The 25,486-nt window shown below is 44.7% G+C and overlaps 1 protein-coding gene across 1 annotated transcript in view; it reads left to right on the top strand.

The window, feature by feature from the left end:
* The first annotated feature begins 342 nt into the window (after positions 1-342).
* Prom1 (prominin 1) overlaps positions 343-25,486 on the top strand; it is a 100,838-nt gene continuing 75,694 nt past the window's right edge. Inside the window, exon 1 of the mRNA XM_059275837.1 lies at positions 343-709. Coding sequence (XP_059131820.1) covers positions 484-709 — 226 coding nt within the window. The 5' untranslated portion in view covers positions 343-483. The remainder of the gene's footprint in view (positions 710-25,486) is intronic.

Below are 25,486 nucleotides of genomic sequence, written 5' to 3'. Positions count from 1 at the left end.
TTCCCTCATCTGTAAAGTGGGATTATGCCTTAGAAGCTTGTAGTATAGTACCTGGAATTCAGCAAGTGTTCCATGAATGTCTGTTTCCAAGAACAAATAGATTCCTGAATCCTGCCTGGTGTGTCCCAAGCCTGGAAAGGACTGTGTTCTGAATCATCCCATTCCCCAGCTTCCTGATAGTCCCTATCTGCAGCTCTGGAGCAGCTGTGTGTTTGGTTTCCATGAACCCCAATTAGGCCTAAGTGTTTAACTCTAAGCCATGCCTCCTCCTCTGGGGTGGGCTCCTGGGACAGGCAAGGCTGTCTCTGAGTAACCAATGTTCTTTCCCTCCCTACCAGGCATGGTACTTTGAGTGAATGACCTCCTTGGAGACCATTCTTCTGCTCCCCCTGCTACCAGCCAGGAGGCAGAAGATTCCACAGGTTCAGGAAAGGCCCATTGCCCCTGACCTTCCAGAAACTACCTCATGCTTGGGTGATCAGGATGACTACGATTCTTGTATTCAGTGTCCTGCTGCTAGTGGGGCTGTGTGGAAATATTGCTTCAGGAGGTCAGCCTGCATCTACAAGCACTCCTGGGGCTTTGAATTATGAATTGCCTACCTCAGAATATGAGACCCAAGACACATTCAATGCTGGGATTGTTGGCCCTCTCTACCAAATGGTACACATCTTCCTCCATGTGGTCCAGCCGAATGATTTTCCTGTAGGTAAGTGTTGACCATGGGGAAGATGGATTTGTCTCTGTTGGTTTCTGAATGACCACACCATGCATACAGAAGATATTCAGCAATGTACAGTATGAGGTTCAAAAGCATTGGCTATACAGGGGCAAAAAAATATTTATATAGAATTTAGAAAGATGTGTATCTGGCTAAGCTGGGTGAGAAAATCAAATCTTTCTGCTTGGTTGGTTTTTCAGTTTATCTTGCTTTGTTTTGCTTTGAGCAACACATTGTTCCAAATCGCAAGCGCACACACATACATACACACACACACACACACACACACACACACACACACACACACACACAGAGTGAAAATTAGGGTAAAAATGCAAGCTCTTTGTTGTAGAATGAGAAATTGATAATTACCTGGCAGCTGTTAGTTGAGTCACTTAACAATTTAACTCTTATCTGCCCACCACCAAACGCACTCTTAGGGCAAGGTCAGGCCTGTCCAGACCTGATTTCTGATTGACTGTTTCAGTACTAAGAGTTTGATATGAGGGGGTGGGGGGTAGGGGGGCGGAGCTTTGTGGTCAGGGCTATTGTTCTCTGAACACAATACAGATGTTTCCTTGGCTTTCTCATTCTTTTAACCTGGAAGCCCCCTAGTGTGTGTGAGCTCAGGGACAGTCCTGTGAAGACAACAATGGCCTGCATGGCATTGGTTATAAAACCTGTGGCATTCCAAAAGATGAAAGCAGAAGACAATAAAATGAGGAGAGCTTAGATGGTCTTGGCTAGTGTGTGTGTGTGTGTGTGTGTGTGTGTGTGTGTGTGAGAGAGAGAGAGAGAGAGAGAGAGAGAGACAGAGACAGAGACAGAGACAGAGACAGAGAAAGAGAGAGAGGAGCCTTATCACTTGTTCACATTATAGGGCTGTGTTGGTTAAGTTTTGATTTCTAATAATTCACTTATTTTTATTTTATGTGCATAGGTGTTTTGCCTATGTGTATGTCTGTGTGAGGGTGTTAGATTCCCTGGAACTGGATGGAGTTACAGACAGTTGCAAGCCACCATGTAGGTGCTGGGAATTGAACTTGGGTTCTCTGGAAGAGTAGCCAGTGCATTTAACCACTGAGCCATCTCTCCAGCCCAGACTGGTTAAGTTTTAAATGCCAACTTGCCGGCATGGAGAATGAGGGATCGCCTAAATCAGCTTGGCCTGCGGTATGGGTACATCTATGGGGTTTTGTCTTGATTGCCGTAATTGAGTGCGATGGAAGACCCACACTGAGTGTGGACAACATCGTTTCATAAGCCGGGCCCTTATTTACACACTAGTGAAGCAAGCTAGTCAAGGAAGCAGGGACAGTAAGCAAGCAGGCGGCTTGGGTGCGTTCATATATATCCTCTGCTCTTGACTGTGGATGTAATGTGACTGGCTGCTAGGGACCCTGCCTTGATTTCCCTGAAATGCCGGACCAGGACCTGAAATTGTGAGCCCAATTAACCCTCTCCACCCCAAGCTACTTTTTGTCAGGATATTTTTATCACAGCAATAAAAATTGAATGAGAACGAGGACGTTTATAGTTTCATTAAAATGGATGTTTATTGACATTTTTATTGTGTTTATGTTAGATTAGCTTGACACAGTCTGAAATGTTCTTGTCATTTTTCTGTTTAAATTTCAACTCTAAGACATAAGTCACAGTCTAGGCCTTTAGTACCACTGAAGATGATCTTGAACTAACACTGTCTACTATTTCTGTCACTGCTTAAAAGAACAAAGTTGGAAATCTTTACCATAAAATGAGGAAACAGGAGAGGTTGGTTGTTAACACTGATTACGTAATATCTGTTTGGAACAGTGGCTATGTTGACTTTTTTTGTAGAGTTACTATGAATGTTATTGTAGGAACAGGTAACTCCTACTATTCCTACACATTTTTCAGTTTTGTTTGTTGAGACAGGGTTTTTCTTGTGTAGCCCTAGCTGTCCTAGAACTTGCTCTATAGACTAGGCTGGCCTTGAAGTTACAGATCTGCCTGCCTCTCCCTCCCAAGTGCTGGGATTAAAGGTGTGCATCCCCACAGACTGGCTCCCAGTTATTTTAAAATTTTATTTATGTGTGTATCTCTAGTGATTGTGTATGCACATTTGCATAGGGGTGAAGGTGAGTGTTTGTGTGTGTGTGTGTGTGTGTGTGTGTGTGTGTGTGTGTGTGTGTGTAAGCCAGAGACTGATGTTGGATATCTTTTACTGCCTTCTACCAGTGAGATACATGCATGCTACCACGCCTGTCTGGTACATGGGTGCTGGCAATCCAGTCTCAGGTACTCACACTTGTGTGGCAGATATTTTCCAACTGAGCCATCATCTCCCCAGCCCCTAATTATCTTTTTTAAAAAATGTGTGATGAAGCTTAGAAAATTGTATGAATTTTCAACAATTCCAAAGAGTTGAAGCTGGCCATGTCTCACTCCAGGGCATATCTTACAATTAGCTTACCCTATTATCTCTTTCCATACACTGTTCCATATTACTCCCTCTGGATTTCACAGGAAGGCTCTTCATACTTAGTAAAACAATACATATTCAAAGTCTTCATTTCAGTGACCAGGCTAGCTGAGGGTGTATTTAAAGGTTTTGAATTCCATCACCAACGTTGTTAGCTTAGAAAAGAGTTGTCTGAAGAGTGTAAATCTGAACATTCTGAGGGCGTTAGCCTACCTAGTAGCTTGAGTTCATCATATTGAAGTGAGACATGCCCCTGAGTTGTAGCAGCAGACCAAAGCAGAACAGTTTTCCATTGAAGGGGAACATTATCAGAGTGTTTCCAGAACATAACATTGAATTTGACAGTTGACACCTTAGGGTTTCGATTTTCTTCTCTCATCCCAGTTTCTTTTACATTCTTCCACCTAACTACTAGATTTCATAATAGTCTCCAAGTGTCCCTAAGTACTTTATGTTGCCAAAGACATGAATGAAATAGTCGTGGCTTTCGTCTGGGGCCCATACATTTCATAGGGACCAAATCATGGGGAGATAGCTGTAGACTATTAACCCAAACAGAAAATTTTGAGATAGTATAATTTTGATAGATGGTGTGCTGGCTAGTTTTATGTCAACTTGACACAACCAGAGTTATCTGAAAGGAGGGAAGCTTAATTAAGAAAATTACAGCCTCCATAAGATCCAACTGTAAGGTGTTTTCTTGGTTAGTGATCAATGGGGGAGGGCTCAGCCCATTGTGGGTGGTGCCACCCCTGGACTGGTGGTCCTGGGTTCTAAAGAAAGCCATGAGGAGCAAGCCTTAAGCAGCACCCATCCATGACCCCTGTATCAGCTCCTACCTCCAGATTCCTGCTCTGTTGGAATTCCTGCCCTGACTTCCCTCAATGATGGACTATAAGAGGTAGAAATGTAAGCCAAATAAACCCTTTCCTCCACAGCTTGGTTTTAGTCATAGTGCTTCATTGTAGCAATAGAAACCTAAGACAGATGGCATTATCCATGGGTCTGTGTGTCTGCCTGAGAGTAGAGGGTCTTTAAATAACGAGTTTAGTGTAGACTGAGGAGGGGTACAGGGAGGAATGACATTGGAGCCTGGGCTCTCTCTGCTTGTCATGTATCTTGTGTTCAAGAAAGATAGTTTACTGCGTTATCATTTGAAGTTCTTGAGAGAAGCCCATGTTGTATCCCAAAGAGGGCTGAGGTGGAGCCTCCTTGTTCCGGCTGGGATATTATATTCTGAAGAGGGCTGAGAGGGAGCAGCCTTGTGCCACTGGGAATTGAGACAGACTTTTACTTCCTGCACAAAGGAGAACAGATACAAATAGATCAAGAGTATGGGTAATGGAGCCATGGCACAATGTGTTCTAGAACCTGGTGTGGCTATCTCAAGAATATCTTCCTGGCTTGGAATCACTGAGACTGAGACTGAATGCTAGCCTGAGGCTCACTGAGAATAAAGCTGTGCTAAAGGCTGGGAAGTCTGAAATCAAGGTGCAGTCAGATAGGGCCCCCAGCCTGGGTTGTAAACAGCTGTATTCTTGCTGGGGGCTTGCATGCCCTTTCCTTGATGCATGCTTGGGAAGAGAAACAGACAATCAGACACACAACCTCTCTCTCTCTCCCTTCCTTTACCAGGCACATATCTCACCATGAGGGCTCTGCATATATGCTTCATCTAAACCCAGTTCTTCCCCAAAGTCCATAGCTCTGAAGGCCAACATATTGGAGCTCAGTTTATGAATTTGGGAGGAGCAGAGACAACCTGTACCAGTGGATGTCTTAGTCAGTGTTCTATTGCTGTAAAGAGATGTCATAAAAAGACAACTTTTATAAAAGAAAGCATTTAAATGGGGCATGTGCACAGTTTCAGAGGTTTAGTCCATTAGGATCATGATGGCACAAAGGCAGACATGGTGCTGGAGAAGTAGATGAGAGTTCTACATCCAGATCCCCAGGCAGAAAGAAGAGAGAGCCACTGGGCCTGGCTTGATCTTTTGAAACCTCAAGTCCACCTCCAGTGACATACTTCCTCCAACAAGACCATACCTAACCCCAAAAGGCTACATCTCCTATTCCTTCTCAAGCAGTGCCACTCACTGATGAGTAAGCATTCAAGTATATGAGCTTATGGGGGCCATTCTTATTTAAACCACCACAGTGAGCAAGAGGGCGTTTTCATGGAGTAGTTTGGCTAGGGTCAATAAGAGCCAATGTTGGGAAGAAAGAAGAACAGGTAGCATCCACTGGAGAAGCATTGATTGAGCATCCCAGCTTCCTGTGGTGCCCCTGTTGGGTGTTGTGAGCCAGGGTCTAAGTGGAATTGGGTTTGGGGAAGAGTCTCGTCAGTGCTGGGAGGGCATATCACATGGAGGTGGATGCTCCTCCACTGGTCTAGAGGGATAACCATGAACATCTAAAGAAGTGGAAAGCAAGGGGTGGGAGGAATACATGCAATGGATATAGTATCTACTTCATGTCTAAAATACTGTGCTTACATCTCAGCTTTTACAGTGTCCTGCAGGGATGATCAAGGCCAAGCTGTTAATTTTCAGATCTTTTTTTCTTATAGATGGAATCTGACTGTAATCATAACACACTCTATAGTTTTTATTTGGAAAGCTTACATGAAATGTTGTATGTAAAGCCTATGTTTAAAGCCATGCGTGATTGGCACCAAGAAGAATCAATAATTGGGGTTACAATTAGGTTTATTAACTGAGAGGAAAAGTTGGCCAAATAGGATGTTTAAGTTGATGTAGGGAGGGGACATGGGAACAAGATGACTCCCCGGGCATCATTTAAATGTTCTTGCTGCTGCTACTCTCTCAGGAATATTCTACATAGAACTGTCCTGTTGGAAGCATTTCTATGACTTCCCGGGGTGTTCAGGCCATGTCTGGTTGGCAGGCCTCCCAGTAGCAGAGTGGGTGCCAGGATCCAGGGCATTGCTGACATCCTGAGTGGTCTTCTGTCTTCACAAGGACGTTTACGTCTAATAGACTCTGGGATTTTCTCTGCTTCTTTGTTCTTTACTGCTGTCCCTAGTAATCAGTCCACAAGGCTTCCTTTGCTACCTGTTAACTCACTGAAATCCTCTGTAATTTTTGGAGGTAGATGATGGTCATAGATGGAGTGTCAGTCATAATCATACGTCTTTATAGGTTGGGAAACTGAGTCAGAAAGAGCACATGTTCAAGTTGCTAGAAAGAGGCAGACTGGGAGATTTTTGTTTCTGAGACTCATTGTTTCCCCAGTAGCCCTTGGCTTCCTGTGGGCAATGTGTTTTTCCTTTTATTTTACTATGGTGCTCTTAAAATAACCATGGGTTAGGTGTTGCAACAAAAACTACAAACAATGAAAAGAGCAGCAGCCAGAATGTTTTCAAAAAGGAAGTTAAAGTGATCATGAGACAACATGAGAAGCGAGAGCCTTCACATATAAAATGTGGGCATTGCAGACTATCCTGCAGGTGTTAAATAGTGCCTCTTCCAATTTTATGTGGCAACAGGGAGTTTGTTCTAAAACCCAGTCATTCTGAGGAAGCAAGCAAAGAAAAAAAAAAGACATGTCTGCTTTTAGTTTTAGGAAATACTCTAAAATAATTGTTCACCCTGCTTTAGCATAGTCTTGAATTAGATTTTAGGACGGTTGACCTATTTGGAAAAGTATTTCCAGATTAATCTGATTTGCCTCTGGGATCGGGTGCATGTGGGCGTGGCGTTGGTGAGGAGGGAGAATTGGCACATGGGGGTGAGTGAGGCTGGGTTCCCATGGAGTTTGAGATCCCCTCAGGACCTTAGCGTGTAGATGCTCTCTGTCTTGTGGTTAAATAAACTTATTGGCTGAGGTGATCCAAAGAGTCGGACATCAGGATGGAGGGTTGTCTCACGGCGCTCAGTGAGGCATGAGATGGCCTTGTCGTCAAGATTCCCTCTGCCTGTTCTCGGAGCTCCTGGAGACCTTGGCGTCTCTTGCCTCTTCCCAGCCCCTCCGTTTTGCCCTCACTCTCAATTCCCACAGTCTTTGTTGTATAGAATTTACTTATTTACAGGTTTCAGACTAGCTTCCTGGAAAAAGCCCGGGGCAGCTCATCTCTAATTCTAACCCCCTAGGGAAGCCAATCAACCATGGAGCCTCTCAATAACCATGGCCCAGGGTAGCACTGAGTGGGCCTGGCTGCTGTGAGCCATTGCTGTTACCACAACATCAGAAGCAGAGAGAGGTGGTTCCAGGAAAGTTGCTTGACCAGTGGACCGCCCAACAGGTGTGCCTGTGCTAGCATCTAGGTACCCACTGTGGAGCGTGAATCTATTTAGTCTTATCAATAATATCAATCAATAAATACCGAAGTAATAACCTGAAAGATCAGAGAAGCAAAGGAGCAACAACCAGTGATTATAGTACCTGTATGTTCTCACCTAATTCACACAAAGGCGTCATTGTCCTTTATAGATCATGTGACTCATGCTGGCGCTGGGCCTTGCCAAAAATAAGGTCACCGAGGCAAAAACCCAGCATGTCTTGTTCCTTCCTCCCTGTGTCGGCTTCTGGGCTGGCCAGCCTGTACCTCTTCTCCTTTGATCCCGGCAATCTTACAGGATTCCAAGTCGGCCACCCTGAACTGGGCCCTCGTAATGTCTCATTCTACAGAAGTTGAAGCTGATGCTGAGCGGATTGCCCACGACCTGCAGCTGGCCAAGCAGCTGGCTGCAGGTTCGAGACACACAAGGGGTGAGATTCAAAAGGCTTGAGAGAGCGCTTCAATGTCCCTTGTGCTGACGGCCCGAAGACTACACTGCGCATCCTTTTTTTTCCTTACATTTATTTATGTGTGTGTTCATGGAAATACCTACACATGCCCTCCTTCCACAGATCACGTGTGGAGATCAGGGGACAGCTTGGGGAGTCATTCTTCTGCTCCACCACACAGGTTCCAGGGAATCGAACCCAGGTTGTCAGGTTTGGTGGCCAGTGCCTTTATCCGCAGAGCCACCTCGCCAGCTGCCATGCTGTGACCATCTTTGCTGCCTCTGTGGATAGAGATGTCTCAGCCACACTGTGCTGGAATTGTCCCTAGTGCCGGGTGTGTGTGTGTGGGGGGGGGGGGGCTTGGGTGAGCAGTGAGTGTGTCAGGGTACGACAAGTACTTCAGTCCTATGTGTCTGTGTCTCCAGCTTCATAGCACAACCACGCAGCCAGGCTGCAAGACATGTCCCGCCAACGGTTGCCTTGTTTCCTCATGCACAAAGTCCCTCTGGTGGAAATGTGATCCTGTTTTTTTTCTGTAAGGTACTAGAAAGCAGCAGGAAAGGTCCTTCAAGACGCTAGAAGCATGACTTCCTGCTCTGTGGGGCCCTGCCAGGGCTGGAATGCTTCAGGAGTTTCCCCCAGCCTCTGTAGGAAGCAGGAGATTAGTGTGAGCATAAACATGGGAGGCAGCTGCAGCATGAAGCAAGCCAGACTGGCTGGGAAACAGGCCCTGGGCCCCTGGGGGAGCAGCTGTAAAGTGTGGTCTGTGTAGGGCAGTGCCAGTGCCAGGTAAGAGCTGCCCAGCAGGATGAACATTCGCGTGCATGAGAGAGCAGAACCGCACTGTGTCGCCGGGGTCTACATTTACAAAACCCTGTGCTCTGAGTGATGGTAAAAAGCCTGTGCCCTGGATCGGCCTCTGTGCTTTACTAGCTCTGTGATGGTGAGCAAGTTACTTAACCTCTCTGTGCCTCTGGAAGGTGACAGTCAATAACAGGATCTACTTTGGGGTCATAGTATTTAAGTACTAATAAATAGTATTTATAAAGCGCTTAGAATAACTCTTGATAGTAACACTTCCTGGTATGTATTTGTTTATCAAATAGCTTAAGAATGTTTATAATTTGTATTGGTTAATGTCAGATTTCAGAGAACACAGAAACAAGAGCAGCAGCTTTGTGCCCTTTGCTTATTGGCTTTACAGGGTGATGGTAACAGATGGTCACAGTCTGGGGCGCTTACACCAGCCCTAGAATATTCTATCAGAATTGGAAGCCAAAAGTCTAAAATCAGGGAATAGGTGTGGCTTTGCTTCCTCCTAAAGCCCACTGAGAGAATGCTGTTGGCTTTCTCCAGCCCGATAGTGCCAAGTGTCCCTTGGCCTGTGTGGGGTCACTGCCATCTGTCCCTCCTCCTCCTTTTAGGGTCCTGCTACCCCAGGATACAATCATCTCTGGATACTTAACTCATAGTTAAGACTTCCCACAAATATTTTCAGGTTCTAGGGTTGGGGCTTGGATATGTCATTTTAATGGTCCCTATTCAACCGCTACACCTTTTCCATTTTTCCTCAGTTCTCTCCATAACCAGTGCATCTCAGAGATACTAAGCCTCAAGTTCTATTCTTAGAAAGTGAACCAGATTGTAACCTGGTTTGTCTGAATCCAAGCACTCATATTCCAGTTCTGCAAGGCCTTCCTTGGGGGTGTGAGCCTGGTTTTGTCTGCCTGAGAAAGCATTGGCTGAGTTACCTACCTTCCAAAGACTCACAAGCTGATTGGGGCCTCCTTCCCCCCAAGTCAGCTCTGACACAGGTAGGGTGGGTCACAGTCATTCTGAGGTATGAATGGTGTGCCCATGGCAGTTTGATTGATAATAGCTGAGAAATGAGAGGAGGTTCCATAGAGGGACTAGTGTTTGAGCTGAGCTGTGGTTGAATCTTCAAAGCAGGGAAGGGCAGAGTAACGCAAGCTGAGATAGGACTCAGGGGAGGACCTGGAGAGCAGGAAAGTGAGCTGGGAGCGCAGGGTTTGTAGGTAGATGGATGTCAGACAGTCTGTGGAGTGTCCACATAAGGTCCCACAGACAGTAGGAAGTAAGGGATCACTAAGAAAACCTACACTCTTGACCATAGACAGCTATGTGCAGGAGGCTACGGAGAAGTGTGCACTTCCACTCAGCTTCCTAAAAATCCCTGGTGCGTCTGGAGTAGGGTTAGCTCACTGTTACTCCAGCTTCGGTGTCCTCTGGGAGCTCAGTGGAAATCTTAATGATAGTAATTTCTCACTTTTTTTTTTTAAGCTGGAGCTGAGGACCAAACCCAGGGCCTTGCGCTTGCTAGGCAAGCACTCTACCACTGAGCTAAATCCCCAACCTCAATTTCTCACTTTTTAAAAACAGTAAAAAAGAAAAAAATGTCCAAGTAAAAATGTGTTGTGTATAGACCAACAAGGATGAGCTATTGAGTTGACTTGACAAATGTCACACATCCACAGCAAGGAGAGGACTTGTCTCCCACAAGACCACACCTAATACTTGCTTTCTGGTCACTGCCTGCTAAGAATAACTCGACACTCTGCCAACTTGCAGCAGCAAGGACTAGTTATTCCTGGTAGAGTCACCCCAAATGGACTCTCTTAGTTCCAGCTTCTCATTTATGAGGCTATTTTTTATGTATAGTTGTAAATATTCCTCCTCATTATATACTGTTCTACTATGTATACATATCGAAACTCGTTAATCCACCCAGCTGAGTTGGTATTTGAGGGTTTCTGGTTGAGTCATTATGTATTGTACTATTGTGAACATTTTTCTATACGTCTTTCAGTGACTTCACACGTTTCTGTTCATGTGAGTTGTTTTCCCCTACCCCCAACACACCACCAATACTACCAGTTTTCTCAAGTGAATATACTGAGTCTTTAAAAAAAATTACTAAGGACTCGGAGGATGGCTCATTGGGTGAAGTGCTTGCCTTTCAAGCATGAGGACTTGCGTTCAGATCCTCAGAACTAGGATAAAAATCAATGTGCACATTTGTATCCTGAGCACTGGGGATGTGGGAGAAACAGGCAGATTCTTTAATCTCACCTGCCAAACCAATGAGCTTCAAGCTCACCAAGAGATCCCGTTCTCAACAAACGAAGTACAAAACAATCCAGGAAAGACACCAGATGTCAACCTCTGGCTTCGACGTGCACACACATACTAACACACTAACATGTGCCTCAATACACGTGAAAAAGAAAAAAGAAAACATTACTAGAGAACATTTGAGGTGTATACAAGAAGCAGAGGCAGAATCTGATGAGACCCACCTCTTTCCGACAACACTCTCCTTGGGCTACCCTTCCCCTAGCCTGTGCCCCTCCCTTTATTTTGAAGCAAATTTCAACCATTTTATTGTTTGATCCACAGCTGGTTAAATGCAGTAATGTAGAATTTATGGATAAGGTGGCTTGATTGTATTTATAAAGATCAGATCAAGGTTCACATGTGAGGCAAAATAATTTATAGATGTTGACATCTATTCAACCCAAAAGTCAAATGATGTTTGCTTGTGTCTTTTTTAGATCCTCCTCCTATGGTGGTCTTGATGGGTCAGGGTCTTATGCATTCAACCTGTTCTCCAATGTGTTTCAACTTTGAGAAAGAATGTGATACTCTGGGAAATTTGTGACTTGAAATTTTCACATATCAGGGCATCTTTTCATGCTTGTTCTTATTATGATTCCTAGGTTTTAAAAAAGCTTCCTTTAATCAAGGAATTTAAAACATCCATTGGCTAATCTTTTGATGTGGGGCCAAGACTTAAATTTTGCTTTTATTATGAGTTAATTGAAGTTCCAAAATTAGTGTTTCTGATGTAAATCACACTCACAATGAAGCCTTTATAATTTTAGGTTTCTTTGTTTTGATTTCTTTGAAGTATAGCAAAAGCGTAAACACTTACGGTTCAGAGTTCCAGATTTGTAGTTTATTTTTTCCTCATACATCCAAGTCACTGGCCTTTATTAAGGCTTTATATTTGATTATTTGGGGTGTGCGTGTGTGTGTGTGTGTGTGTGTGTGTGTGTTGCTAGGAATTGAACCTGGTGCCCTCTCATTGAGCCGTATCCTCATCTCTTTGACTTAGTTTTTAAGCACTCAATGTCTTAACATTCATGTTTCTTCACTTCAGGAGTTATTCATTCACAACACATGAACAACTCTACTTATCATTATAAAACAGCTTGTCAGCAAACTCAGTGTCATAGGCTGAGTTTTACCTACATGACCACAATTTGTATATGGAAGTCCTAATCCCCAGTATGTAGCTTGAGTTTTCCTGCCTGGCCCACAGTCAGGACAAATCTCTTTCACCTGCCAGTCCCACAGCCGCTCAGACCCGACCAAGTAAATACAGAGACTTATATTGGTTACAAACTGTATGGCCGTGGCAGGCTTCTTGCTAACTCTTTTTACAGCTTAAATTAATCCATTTCCATTAATCTATACCTTGCCATGTAGCTCTTGGCTTACCGGCATCTTCACATGCTGTTTCTCATCATGGCGGCTGGCAGTGTCTCTCTGACTCAGCCTTCCACTTCCCAGCTTTATTCTCCTCCTTGTCCTGCCTACACTTTCTGCCTAGCCAATGGCCAATCAGTGTTTTATTTATTGACAAATCAGCAACACATTTGCCATACAGAACATCCCACAGCACCAGTACCTCAGAATATGACCTCCTTTGCCAAGTAGAGTCATTGAAAATGTAATTTATGGTTGGGATGAGGTCATACTAGAGTAGGCTGGTGGCGGGGGGAGTGTGTGTGTGTGTGTGTGTGTGTGTGTGTGTGTGTGTGTGTGTGTGTGTGTTTGCATGTGTGCTTGTGTGTATGTGGGTGCTCGTATCTGTGAGTGTATATGTGGAAGCCAGAGATCCATAACGGTGCCTTCCTCTATCTTTCTCCACCTTGTTTTCTGAGACAGGATCTCTTGCAGAACCTAGACCTTGTTGTTTGAACTAGTCTGGCTGGTCAGTGAGCTCTCAGGATCGTCCCATGTCTGCCTCATCTGAGTCACAGATGCGTGCTGTGCCTGGCTCTTATCTGGGTGCTGAGAAATCTAAATTCAGGTCTTCGTCTTTGCACTGAGCCATGGTGTCTGTCCTTTCAGAGGAGAAGATCTGGAGACAGACACGGGGAAAATGCTATTATCAAGGTTGCTGTGTGTTCCGTGATGAACAGGAATAGACCCAGCATTTATACTGGCCTTTACTAGCTTCTGGAGTGTAACCATTCTGGTAGGAGTGAAGATACTGGACAAACTTGTGCCCCTCTCTTTGACTATCAAGCCATTGAAACAGTGGACCTAAAGAAACTGGAATTGCCCCAGGAGTCTCCAGCTGGGAGAAGGAGAAGGCTGAAGCCCAGTTTTCTTCAGAGGGGGAACTTGTCTCCCAGGAAAAGATGCACACAGGCTGTCAGTTACCTTGCAGTAGAGACAGGGGCCGACAGTAATGGGTCAATGGCAGACAGAACCCCATTGTGACCAGGACTGATTAGTTATGCATATGTCCTGCCTTCTGTTTAAACTCTAACCTTACATCAGGACCCAAGCTGTACTTTGAGGGTCACTGGACCTCTTTGTCTCTCTTCTTCCCAATGCGGTTCCACTGAATAAATCTCCATTCTCTGCGTTTTTACTATTATGTGTCTGTTTAGTTGGAGTACTGAGGCCAAGCCTAGTTTGTTGGGGCTGCCAGGGCCTCAGCTCTGACCCTAACAACCCCAGTAACAGAGAACTTTTGAAGAAAAAATTAACACCTTTTGTTCGGTCTTCTTCGTCTTCTTCTCCTTCTTCTTCTTCTTCCTCCTCCTCCTCCTTCTTCTCCATCTTCTCCATAGTTTGAGACAGTGTCTCCCTTTGTGCCACAAGCTTGTCTTAAATTCATTCTGTCTTAGTTATGTTTCTACTGCTGTAAAACACCACTTGAAATGTGATATTCTTATTTTTTCTAGTAGTTTATTATTTCAGTTTTGATCATCCCTTTTGCCTAGTATGACTAATGCCATTTGAGTAACTTTTACCTTATTAAAAAGTTGTGATGAGCTGGGAGTGGTGGCACACACCTTTAATCCCAGCACTCGGGAGGCAGAGAGATCTCTGCGTTCAAAGCCAGCCTGGTCTACAAAGTGAGATCCAGGACAGCCAGGGCTACACAGAGAAGCCCTGTCTCGGAAAAAACCAAACAAACAAATGAACAAAAAGTTGTGATAAAGACTAAATAGTTGGTATATGGTCTACTCATTGAAAAATGGTGATACCTTCAACAGCATGTCCTGAAGTACACATAAATTTTGTCTTGAGCCATGAGCTGTGTGTGGACTTCCTTCGCATGCCCCTCCCCACATTCTCTCTCCTTGCTGTCCTCTGGAACTGCGTGTGAAACTTGCCCTCTTAGGATGCTGTAGAGGCCGTTTCTGGTTGTACGTCAGAAGGAAACAAACCAAGAAAACCAAAGTGGCTTCTTTCCAGTCTTTAGTGTGTCTTAAACAATTGCCCTGAGTAGTTCCATGTGTCTGCTGCTGGGAAACTGGAGAGCACTTGTCCCCTTTAACCACCAGGCTAGGCCTTTCTGCTGTGGCCTTCCTCATGCTTTTCTTTTCCAGTTAGTTCATGCGGATAGGTGCCCTGGGGTGGGCCAGTGTTTGCCTCCACGGACTCCCAGAAATGCTTCGATTGGTGCCTGGCCTGGCTCTCCGGCCCTTTCCTTTCTTTCTTTCTTTTGTCACCTCTGGGATCCCAAAGATGATCATGTGATAGTCTGTTCATATTCAGTCTTCCTCTAGCAGGAATCTGTAAGTTCCTGGGTCGGGGCTTTACAGTGTCTCAAATGGATGTTGTTAGTGATTCAATATGGCAGGTATATTAATTGAGTCAAAGGCTCTCTCTGTATGGTCTGGGTGAGGGGAGAAGAAGAGGCTGTGTATGTTTTAATATCCTCTTAGGAACTGGCTGACCCAGAAGCTCAGCCTAATGAGATTTGGACATGAGCGTCTGGAGGGTAATTGAGCAAGACATGTTGAGGGTGATGTTCCAGGCCCACTGACATTGTCTCACGTTTCTTTAAAGAGCCATCCCAAACACGACTTGTGCATGGATAAAGCTAAGCAGAAATAAATATGTGCTTCTGACATTCAAGCCAAATCAAGTTCCCCGACTTTGGAAATGACAGCTTCCCACATCCATAATACAGCAACAGGGGAGCCCAGTCTATAATACAGCAATGGGGGGGGGGGCGCAGTCTTGCTGCAGGTCAGTTTATCCACATGGAAATTGAAACTGTGTGAGGAGTATGTGTTCGATCTGTCCCCTTCTGTCTGGCAGAACGGTCTTCTCCCAATTGAGGCTATCACCCACCTGGATCATGGCGCAGGTCGGCCTTCAGCATGTGTAGCAAAGACTGATGGTTACACCAGCTGGTCTCCCCGCTGTTCCCGAGACTCGCTGAGCATTCCCCTGCCTCAGGTCCTATGTACCTGTGTTTCCCTTTGGTTTCCCTCCAATCTTTTGTTCAGATTGCATGCCTTCAGACCATGCCCCTACTCTCCTTCCTTCATGTTTCTTCATCTCGTAACCCTAATATTACAGTGGTACCACCTTCTCTGGGGTTTTACTATCTGTGGTTTCAGTTATCCATGATCTAAAGTTTTTAATGGAAAATTTCAGATATAAACCATTCATAAACTTTCAGGTTGTGTGTTGTTTAGTGTAGTGTGATGAAATCTTGTGTCTTCCTGATCCATTCTGCCCAGGACATGAACCATCCCTTTATCCACAGTATCCATGCTGTATAAGCTACCTACCTGACTGTTAGCTATCTCTACTGTCACACTTATTGGTGTGGTGCCGGACAATGCTCGTGTTCAAGTAACCCTTATTTTCCTAAATAATGGACCTGAAACACAAGAGTAGGAATGCAGGTGGTTTTATTGCAGTAATGTGTTATAGTTCTGTTGTATTATTAGTTACTGCTCATCTCTTGCTGTGTCTAATTTATAATTAGGTTACGTGTATAAAAACATGATACCTAGGGTTTAGTACCATATGTAGTTTCAGGCATCGACTGGGGGTCTTGAGACATATCCCCCAAAATAAGAGGATAATACCTGTACAGTATTTGTCCAACTTATTTCTCAGAATCTAAGCATCTTATGGGAAGGGCTCTACTGACTTTATTCATTTAACTTTACAGTCCTATATCCCCAGAGACTGGTATGGTACCTAGAATTCATTGAAAGCTTGGTTAACATATTACTGGATGCTCATTAAACATTTCTGCTCTCTTGTGAGTCTGTCTCCAGCCATTCTGTCCTGGCTTGCTGGACTGCAGCCACTCTGGCCTTTTAGTTTCCAGTATCCGTGTGAGCTTCTTTCTGACATTGGGGGCTTTTGCACGAACCCAGCCGTCTGTATGAATGTATTCCCCTCAGTGAGTGGGCATTTTCTTGCAGAGCCGGGGTAGGCAGGTAAAGTGGGTCCCGGCAGCGGCAGAGCAGTAATTTGTTCTGGGAGCAGTCAGCTGCTGGATGCAATTAGGAGCAACCTGAGTACCCGGAAACACTGAGGCCGGCTCTCCTGCAGCACTAGTGTCCCTCCTCACACTTGAGTCCTTCCTCCTCTTTCTGCGTCTTCACTTGAGACCCTCTCCACCAGCCGTGTTCGCAGAGAACAGGGGTGGGATCACATGAAAACCGACCCCCGCCCCTCATTTCATTTTAGTTTTACACCAGGGTTATGCAGGCAGCGAACTTTTCTTTGCCCTTCGGATATGTACCCCAGTCATAAGATGTCATCTTCAAAGGTTCTGAGACACTCACAGTCCATCAGGAGGTCTGTAACGCTTCATGTACTGATTGTAACATACATTTCTGATAACTATGGAGGGGGCCATTTTCCCTAGTGGTTACTTTCCCTTTTTGAGGAGTTTATCTGTGAAAGAGTTTTGTCTTCTTCTACAGAGGTCTTATTTTTATTTATTTATTTTTTTTGTTATTAGTGATTTCTCCACAGCAGAACTTTGTATAGAACTCTATGCCTCACTTGCCCACTGAGAACGGGCACTAATTAGGCCTCTTGGTGTGAGGGAACTTGTCATTTAGGGGAGATCATAAACATCCGGTTGCTTTCTTTTACAGAAAGCACGAAGACTCTGGGAGATGAAGTTTGCTTACTTAGGACAAGGGGTGGAAGGGGGTGAGGTGTTGGGGTGTGGGAGGCGGGTGTTGGGCTCTGGAGGACTCAGCACACAGACACAGGGCATTTCCTACGTCATTCCCAACTGAATTCCTGGTGCTTAGAATACACTGGAAACTCCTGTTACACTGAAATGTTTTGTTGACTCCAGAAGCTCGTCGCTGAACTATTTCTTGTGATGTTATTGATATCAGGCACAGCAGACCTATCTACTTTATTTCCATTTTACAGAAAGTATATTTCCTATAAGATATAAGGAAACAAATAAGAGAGGGTATATGTTTACCTCTAGATAACTATATATATTTGGTCTGCTGTTTTTCAAACTATTGTGTTGTTGGTTAACGGAGTTTAAATATACCAAATTCCCACATAATATGCAAATCAAGACATGACCTAAAGAAAAAAAACAGGCATCTAAATTCATCAAGTTTTGAAACATTTACCTATAGATCTTCCCTGTATGAAGATTAACTAGAACTCTCTGCACTTGAGGATTCAATAATAATAATAAAATAATAATAATAATAATACACATGAAACTTAAAATAAAAAAGGTTCTGCATTTACAAGCCAGCCTGAAAGCACACGCAGATTAAGGAAATCAGGTTTTATCTGATGTTGAAGGCCTGGAGTCTTGACATTCAATGATGATTTGCAGTTGTGTTTTAAGTATGTAAGAAGCTTTTGATTTTCCGTTCCACCCCATCCACCTTCGTGGCTTAATAAGGAAGCTGAGGGGAAAGCCATACAGAAACAAAGTGAAAGAAAACCTAAAATTTAAGATCCATGCTTATATTTCTAGATTTCTGTTGTTATTGTTCTCAAGGAAAATACTATAATCCCACTGAGACAATTGCTAGTTTCTTGGATCTCATTCACGTCTTGTCTAGGGCATGCGAGTTTTCCGGAGCACTTGGCACAGATGCATAGCCCTGAGTTGGGGCTATGGGATTTATGTGGGAGGAGAACATTTTCTTCCTTAAGGAACGAACAGTCTCCTTGATGGCAGAAACAAGATGTATTGCCGTTAAATAAGTAGTCTGTGTAAGACAGTAGATTGTTAAATGACCCAAGTAGGTAATGAGTTATAAGTATTTGATGTTAGAGGAGTCAGCCATGCCGCTCAAATTTAAATTAGAAGAACAGAGTGGGTACAATTGATGGAAGTGTAACATTGGTAAGCCTGGGGGCAGGGGTGTGTGTGTGTGTGTGTGTGTGTGTGTGTGTGTGTGTGTTTGAGGGCCCAGATGTGCCTGGATTAGAGTGGCTTTGAAGGACACATAATTACAACAATTGTCTGCTATGTTCTTTCTGTTTGTTTGTTTTGAGGTAGGGTTTCTTTGTGTAGCCCAGGCTATCCTAGAATTCACTCTGTAGACCAGGCTGGCCTCAAATGCAGAATCAACCTGCCTCTGCCTGATGAGTTATGGGATTAAAAGTATGGGCCACCACCACCCAGCAATCTGCTGTGTTCTTATTATGTATTAGGCATCTTGCTAAGGTCTTATGTTTTTAATAACGCATATTATCATCTCCGTTTGACGGGCTCAGGGAAGTTAAATAATTTACCAAGCTGTACCAAGTATACCACACAAAAAGTCAGACATGAGATTTGAATTCAGAGTTACTCCGTTACAGTGACTATAGTTTGTTATAAGCAGTGACACTGTTTGGGAGGGAAAGAGAGTGTTGGCAATGATTAAGTCAGGACAGTGACTGTAAACCAGGACTGTCTGCGTGAACCAAGTTGTAATCCCTCCCCCACAACGTCTATACTCACTTTGATTGGAGTTGGCAGGCTATGGTCCCACTGTAAACAGCTTAATGACAACGAAGGGAGGCAGTGGAGAAGGCTATATATGGGCTGACGTATCTACGAGCGCTCTGGAGTAGAAGGCAAAGGAAAGGCCAAAGCAAGGTTAGCATGTGACCTCATTAAAATCAGTCAGCTGTGACGAAAGTCTGAACTGGATGACACAGTGTGAGGGAAATAATCTTCCTCTAACTTCTGACTGATAAGTTTCAAGCTTCTCCAAAGAACACAATGCATTCTCATATACCACTTGCCTAGGTGGAAAATGCCCTGGGATTTCATAGTTATCTCATCTAGCTTGATAGCCCTGTTTTGTCCTCCCATGTGTCTGAAGAACCCAAGGCAAAGCATGCATCGCTTTGCAAGCATCACCTCATTTCCCTTCAACCTGGACAGGCCCTTTGAAGGAATGTAAGAGTTTGTACTGTCGTTATCATCCCAGAACCATCGATAAGAACTGAGTTCTGCTATTAATTTTTACACCCACGCTTTCTCAGTTACCTCTTGATTGGGTCTCTCTTTGCCTTAAACCAGAAACCAGCAAACAAGGAAGGAAACCATAAAATAGAATCAGAAAGTGTTGAGCCTGATAAACCAGGAGATTGGCTTCACAGGCTAACCAAGAGCTGAGGGCAGAGCTTGGAGGACTGTGTCTGTCACTTCTCTGTTCTCTGGGACAAACTCCCTGACATAAACAACCTAAGGGAAGAGACGTTTAGCTCAGCTCATAATTCAGCCATATACCATGGCAGGAAGGCAAGGTGGATGGAGTTGGTCCTGTTAGTGGCATCAGGTGGTTGCTTTCTCACATCCTGACATATTAGGAAGAGAATGCCAGAGCTTAGCATTCATTCTGCTTTTCTCCTTTTCATTCCATCAGGGATCCTAGCACACATGACGGTGCCACTAGCTTCCATGATAAGTCTTCCCCCACGGGTAGTCCTCTCTAGAAAATTCCAAGGACAGTAATATATTAGGTTTCAGGCTGACAATAAAAGTCACCATGACAGAACAGGGAAAGTGATTGCAGGGAAGACAGAAAGAGGCCCGAGACCTTGTTTCCTTAGGACTCCAGCTGCAGTTTTCAACTTTTACAGCTTTTCAACAATAGCTAGCATCTTTACTGGGACTCCTTGTTGGGATGTTTTGCCGCATGGCTTAATGCTCCAGCTACAGTCATCCTTCTGTGTCAACAAATGGAAATGTGACACCCAAGACATTTAACAGGATGTTAGCATTTTCACCAACTGCACAGTTCCTGTTTATAGTTCTCAAAACTTCCCTATAATGCCCTTATAATTTAATTTTAACCCAAATGAAGCATTTTGAAAGAGTCCTACTGCATTATGTCCCCCATGACTGTCACGTTATTAGTGTAATTACGTTTGATGTTTGCGTAAGATAAATTAATATATATTTTACATTTTTATTTATTTAGTGTGTGTGTGCGTGCACACATGCATGTGCTCACATGTACACAGTGGAGGTCAGAAGACAACCTGTGGGGATTGGTTCTTTCTTTCTACCATATGGGTCATGGGGATTGAACTCAGGTAATCAGGTTTGGTGGTAAGGCAAATGCCTTTACAGTTAGGCCATCTAGTGGGCCTCCTAAAATTTTTATACATTTTTTGCAGAGTGTGATGGCCCATGTCTTTAATTACAACAGAGCAGATGGATTTCCGTGAGTTAAAGGCCAGCCTGGTCTTTACAGTGAGTTCTAAGTCAGCCAGGGTTACACAGTAAGAAGACCCCACCTTAAAAAATTTAATATATGGGACAGGCATGGTGGTGCAAGCCTTTAATCCTAGCACTTGGGAGCAGAGGCAGGTGGATCTCTGAATTCCAGGCCAGCCTGGTCTACAGAGCAAGTTTCAGGACAGCCAGGGATATACAGAGAAACCTAGTCTCAATAAAAATTATATATATATATATATATATATATATATATATATGCGCATGTATACATAGGTATATTCTATAGTTTTGCCTTCTATATCTTTCCATATGCTATCCTGTTCTTCAACAGTCATTGCTTTTTTAGGGTCTGTAGCTCCCTGTTCCTTTAATCAGTCGTCACTGATACTGTTTGGACCTTGAGTGTCCCCCAGAGGCTGACATGGTCAAAAGCTTGGTCCCAGGGTAGAAAATGATGGAGGCTTTAACCAACTGGGGCTAATGCTGGGTCTTTAGGTCACTGGCCGTCATGTGTCTGAAGGGATCGTACAACCCTGGCTCCTCCCTTTCTCCTCTGTTGTGTTCTGTGAACACTTGGCTCTGTCACCGCCCTGCCGTGATGTGCTGCCTGGTCACAGCCACAGAGCCAGAGGCTCACCATGGGCTGCAACTGCCGCGTGAGCCAGAATAAAACCTTGTCCTCTCTCAGGCAGTCTCTCGGGTGACTTTTAGAGTAGTAGAAAACGGACTGGCACAGTCACTGCTGTGGATGGAAACTGGTGGTTTTCCCCTTTCCCGCCTTTCTGTTGTGTCGAGAGCATTCTAGCACTGTGTCTCAGGAATGGGGGACCCCCAAACCTCAGAGCTGTGAGTATTCTAAGCAGGGCTTGGGATTCTGGAGTCTGGGAGAGTGAAGGGAATGAGCCTGGAGGCCTAGAGCTCTGGAAACCACAGGAGGGAAAAGACCATGTGTGACTGGTGTCGCAGGAGGCCTTCTCAGGCTCGGATACCTCAGTAGTCGACAGACTCCGGGATCACACACCATTTCTCTTCAACCCCACACGCTTTCACCTCATGTCCAGTACAGGGGTCTAACGGACCCATAGCATCCTTCTGAAGTTGGCTTCTTTCTGACCTTCCCTTTCCCTCTCTTCTCTTGTCCCCTCCCCTCTTAGTCTCTCCTTCTCAGTCTTCCTTTTTCCTCTCCTTCTGTCCCCTACTGTGACCTCTCCTTGTCTCCTTCCTCTCCCTTCCCTCCCTACTCACTGTCCTTCCCTTCCCTCTTCCTTCTTCCTGCTTCCCTTTTTCTGGGAAGGAACTCATGGCCTTGCATACACTAGGCACACATTCTGCCGCTGAGCTGCATCTCCAGCACCCTTCTGGTTTTTTGTTTTGTTTTGTTTTCATGACACTGAGGAACTAACTTCCTGTAGAACTGATTCAAAACAAATATGATGGTGTTAGGTTTACACCAAGAAGCCCAAGAAGTTGCCACAGGACCACCAGGCTCTTAAGAATCCACGTCTGGTTCTAAGCAAATGTGTTCTCAGCACCAGGAGGAGTAAACAGTTGGAGGATTTTGTTTAGTGGCTCATGAAGTGGAGCTTCATTTCATCTCTAAAGACAAGAATCATCTCATAAAGACTGTCCTGGGTCAAAGCCACAGTGGCTTTGCTGTTGGTCGCAAGGGAGGCTTGTCAGGAGTCTGACTCTCAGAGCACACCCTGGGGAAGAGTCACTTGTCCCACTTGACATCCTCTGAAAACCCATCAAGCACGGACTGCGTCTCTTCTGCTCTGCGGCCTTAGCACCCAGTACAGACTCTGAACACATTTGGGCCGATTAAACATTTTCGAGAATGACGTTGGACCATATCATTGTACGTGTGAGGGACTTAACAGCTGGAAGGGGGAGTGATAGCTTCATCTGCAAGGTTTCAGGGAGGATTCTGAGAGACGGCCACTGTCACTTGCGATCTTTCTCATCACAGTCCTAAGGGAGCACCGAGTCTCTTCTTATTGTAGAGGTGAAGAAGTGGAGCGGTGTCTGGGCAATGTCTGTCATTTGACACATATTCCAACCAGTTGCATGGCTTGTTAGTGCTGGAGGCAGAGCTGGGAGCCAGTTCTGGCTCAAGGCATGTCACGTGCTCTGCTTCCCCTGCAAGCCTGCCTGAAGCATACAGCTTGGTAGGTGATTGTTGGTACACAGCAAGGAGTCTAAGACCTCCGGGGGAGTCAGAGCTGAAGGAGGGCCAGTAGTCCCCTAGGACAGGGACTTGGGCACACCAGGACAGGTGCTTACAATCCTCAGAAAAATTTAAGTGGACTGGTGTATGGTTAAAATACTGCCCCCTCTGTCCTCCCCTCTGTCCCATCTCCATCTCCATCTGGATGGATTTAAAGAGCATACATTCCTCTTACTCAGCACAGCTGTGGTTATCACTGGCACTTGGTTAGATGTCATGGCAAATGACATACTTTATGCTGAGAGACTGTGAGGATTGCTCCAGGTCACCTATCCTGCGCAAGATATGGTAAAATCTGATTTTACGCGTGCAGGAACCAGAATCTTAACCATATTTTTTGTCGGGAATTGTATTATGACATTTTGTTTTCAGTTTGAAGTTGGGCTGGATATAGAAGACTATGCCAATAAAGTTATTTTAAAAATTAAAAACTGCAAAAATGTCACATGACCTGGCAGTATGTATAGACCCTCTACTCTTTTCTTACCATAATACACTTTGTCACTCAGAGGCCCTTCTCCCGTTCTCACTGTCAAGCCTTTGTTGCCTATAACAGAATGGATTTACATGATTCACAGTCTCACAGCCTCGTCATTAAAGTCACGTGGTCTCCGGTGCAGATCAAACACATAATTGAAACCACATGTCCTTCAGAGGTCCTCCAGACAAATTTTCCCCCATGACGAGTAGAAACAAAGGCTGGAAGTGGAATTATCCTCTCTAGGAATTATCCTCTCTAGGCATGTTTAGAGGAGGACGCACACGTGGGAATCCATGAGTACATTGGCAGTGGTCCTTAACTTCCTCAACCCGGACTCACCGTGGGTTGCTTTGCCAGAGCCCCTGACAGCCGGCTCCCATGCAGCTCCTCCGTAAATTACAGAAACCCCTCAGTCCTCTCTGCTTATCTGAGAGGTAGCCATGCTAAGGATTCCTAGCTCCAGGAGACATCAGAAACCTTCCAAAGGCCTGTATAATAATATCACAGCTTCCTTTGAAGGAGGTAGAAATGACTCAAGTGTATGTAGACTAGTAACAACCTGGCTTGGGTCAGGCACCATGCAGAGTGGGCCTAGGTAAAGTAAATCACCGTCCGTGGCTTCGTGCGAACACATGGTTGGCAGAAGCTAAAAGGGTCAGATTGGTCCCAGATGATTTCACAAGCAGAACTTCCTCTATGGTCATTTGCCTTTATTATCCACTCTACTAACTAGTTTTAGTCAACTTGACACAACCTAGAGTCATCAGAGAGGAGGGAACCTCAATTGACAAAATGCCTCCATAAGATCTGGCTGCAGGCAAGCCCGTAGGACATTTTCTTAATTAGTGATTGATGCAGGAAGGCCCAGCCCCTTGTGGGTGGTGCCACCCCTGGGCTGGTAGTCCTGGGTTCTATAAAAATGTAGGCTTCCCAAACTATGGGAAGCAAGCCAATATGAAGCACACTTCCATAGCCTCCAGGTTCCTGTCTGGTTTGAGCTCCTGCCTTGGTATCCCCCTGTACTGTGATCAGGATATGTAAGCCAAATAAACCCTTTTCTTCTCAACTTCCCTTGGTCCTGGTGTTTTATTGCAGCAAGAGTAACCCTAAGGCATTCCTCTAGGGAGCAAGTGAGTATCTTGGTTAATCAGTAAAAGCCAATGCCCATGGAGAGGCTCTCCAGCGAGTGAAAGGTGAAGAACTAAATAAGGGCATGAGCTGACATTGTTCCCACTGCTTCAAACTCCTAAGCTGAAGCAGTATTCCTGCCTCGGCCTCCTGAGTGCCAGGACTACAGCTATGCACTGTTGTACTCTGTTGTATTTCAGAGAAAGGGAAAGAGGCTCTCCCTGACCAATGCCATTATGAGCTTAGAAGTGGGAGCATGCACTTTGTAAGTCTGATAAACCTGACTCAGCTTCTCAATGTCTGAAGCACCCATCTCTTTATTAAAAAGCAAACCCAAGAGTTAAGTTGACATTGGGATTTGGTTGGTCTCACCCAGGCATTTCGTCACACAAAACTGCAAAATCCAGTAGGGCTGTGGCAGGGATTCAGACTGGCTTACTTTAGCTGGACTGGCCATAGGACTTGGGAGTCCAGTAGCACACACATACACCATTGTAAGTGATGGCAGACATATTTAACTTATCAGGACTGCTGGAAGATGACATTGACATTTCCCCCAGTTCCTCAAAATATCACTTAACCTTTTCAGCAACTTATTTCTTTAGCTCTGTCATTTCCAATGGAAATCTTCTTTGAACTCAGTGCCCACCAAGCAGAGATCAAGATCATTATCAAGTTCAGCTCTTTTCTGAGTTGAGTGTCCCTTCCCACCCTTGGACTGCCTGAGATGTGGATGCTGCCCTTGGCTTGGCATAGAGAAATCACATTGTCAAGAGATCAGCTGTTAAGAGCACTGGCTGCCTTCCAGAGAACCCGGTTTGATTCCCAGCACTTCAAAGGCAACTTACAACCATTTCTAACTGCAGTTCTAGAGGATCCAATGCCCTCTTTTGGCCAATATAGGTACTGCTTGCACACAGTGAGCATACATACTACGAATATACGTATACATACTACGAATA

This window comes from Peromyscus eremicus, chromosome 10 (assembly GCF_949786415.1).
Source record: "Peromyscus eremicus chromosome 10, PerEre_H2_v1, whole genome shotgun sequence".
Classification (NCBI taxonomy): domain Eukaryota; kingdom Metazoa; phylum Chordata; class Mammalia; order Rodentia; family Cricetidae; genus Peromyscus; species Peromyscus eremicus.
Note: the sequence above shows the minus strand (reverse complement) of the source record. Positions and strands in the feature narration are given on the sequence as shown.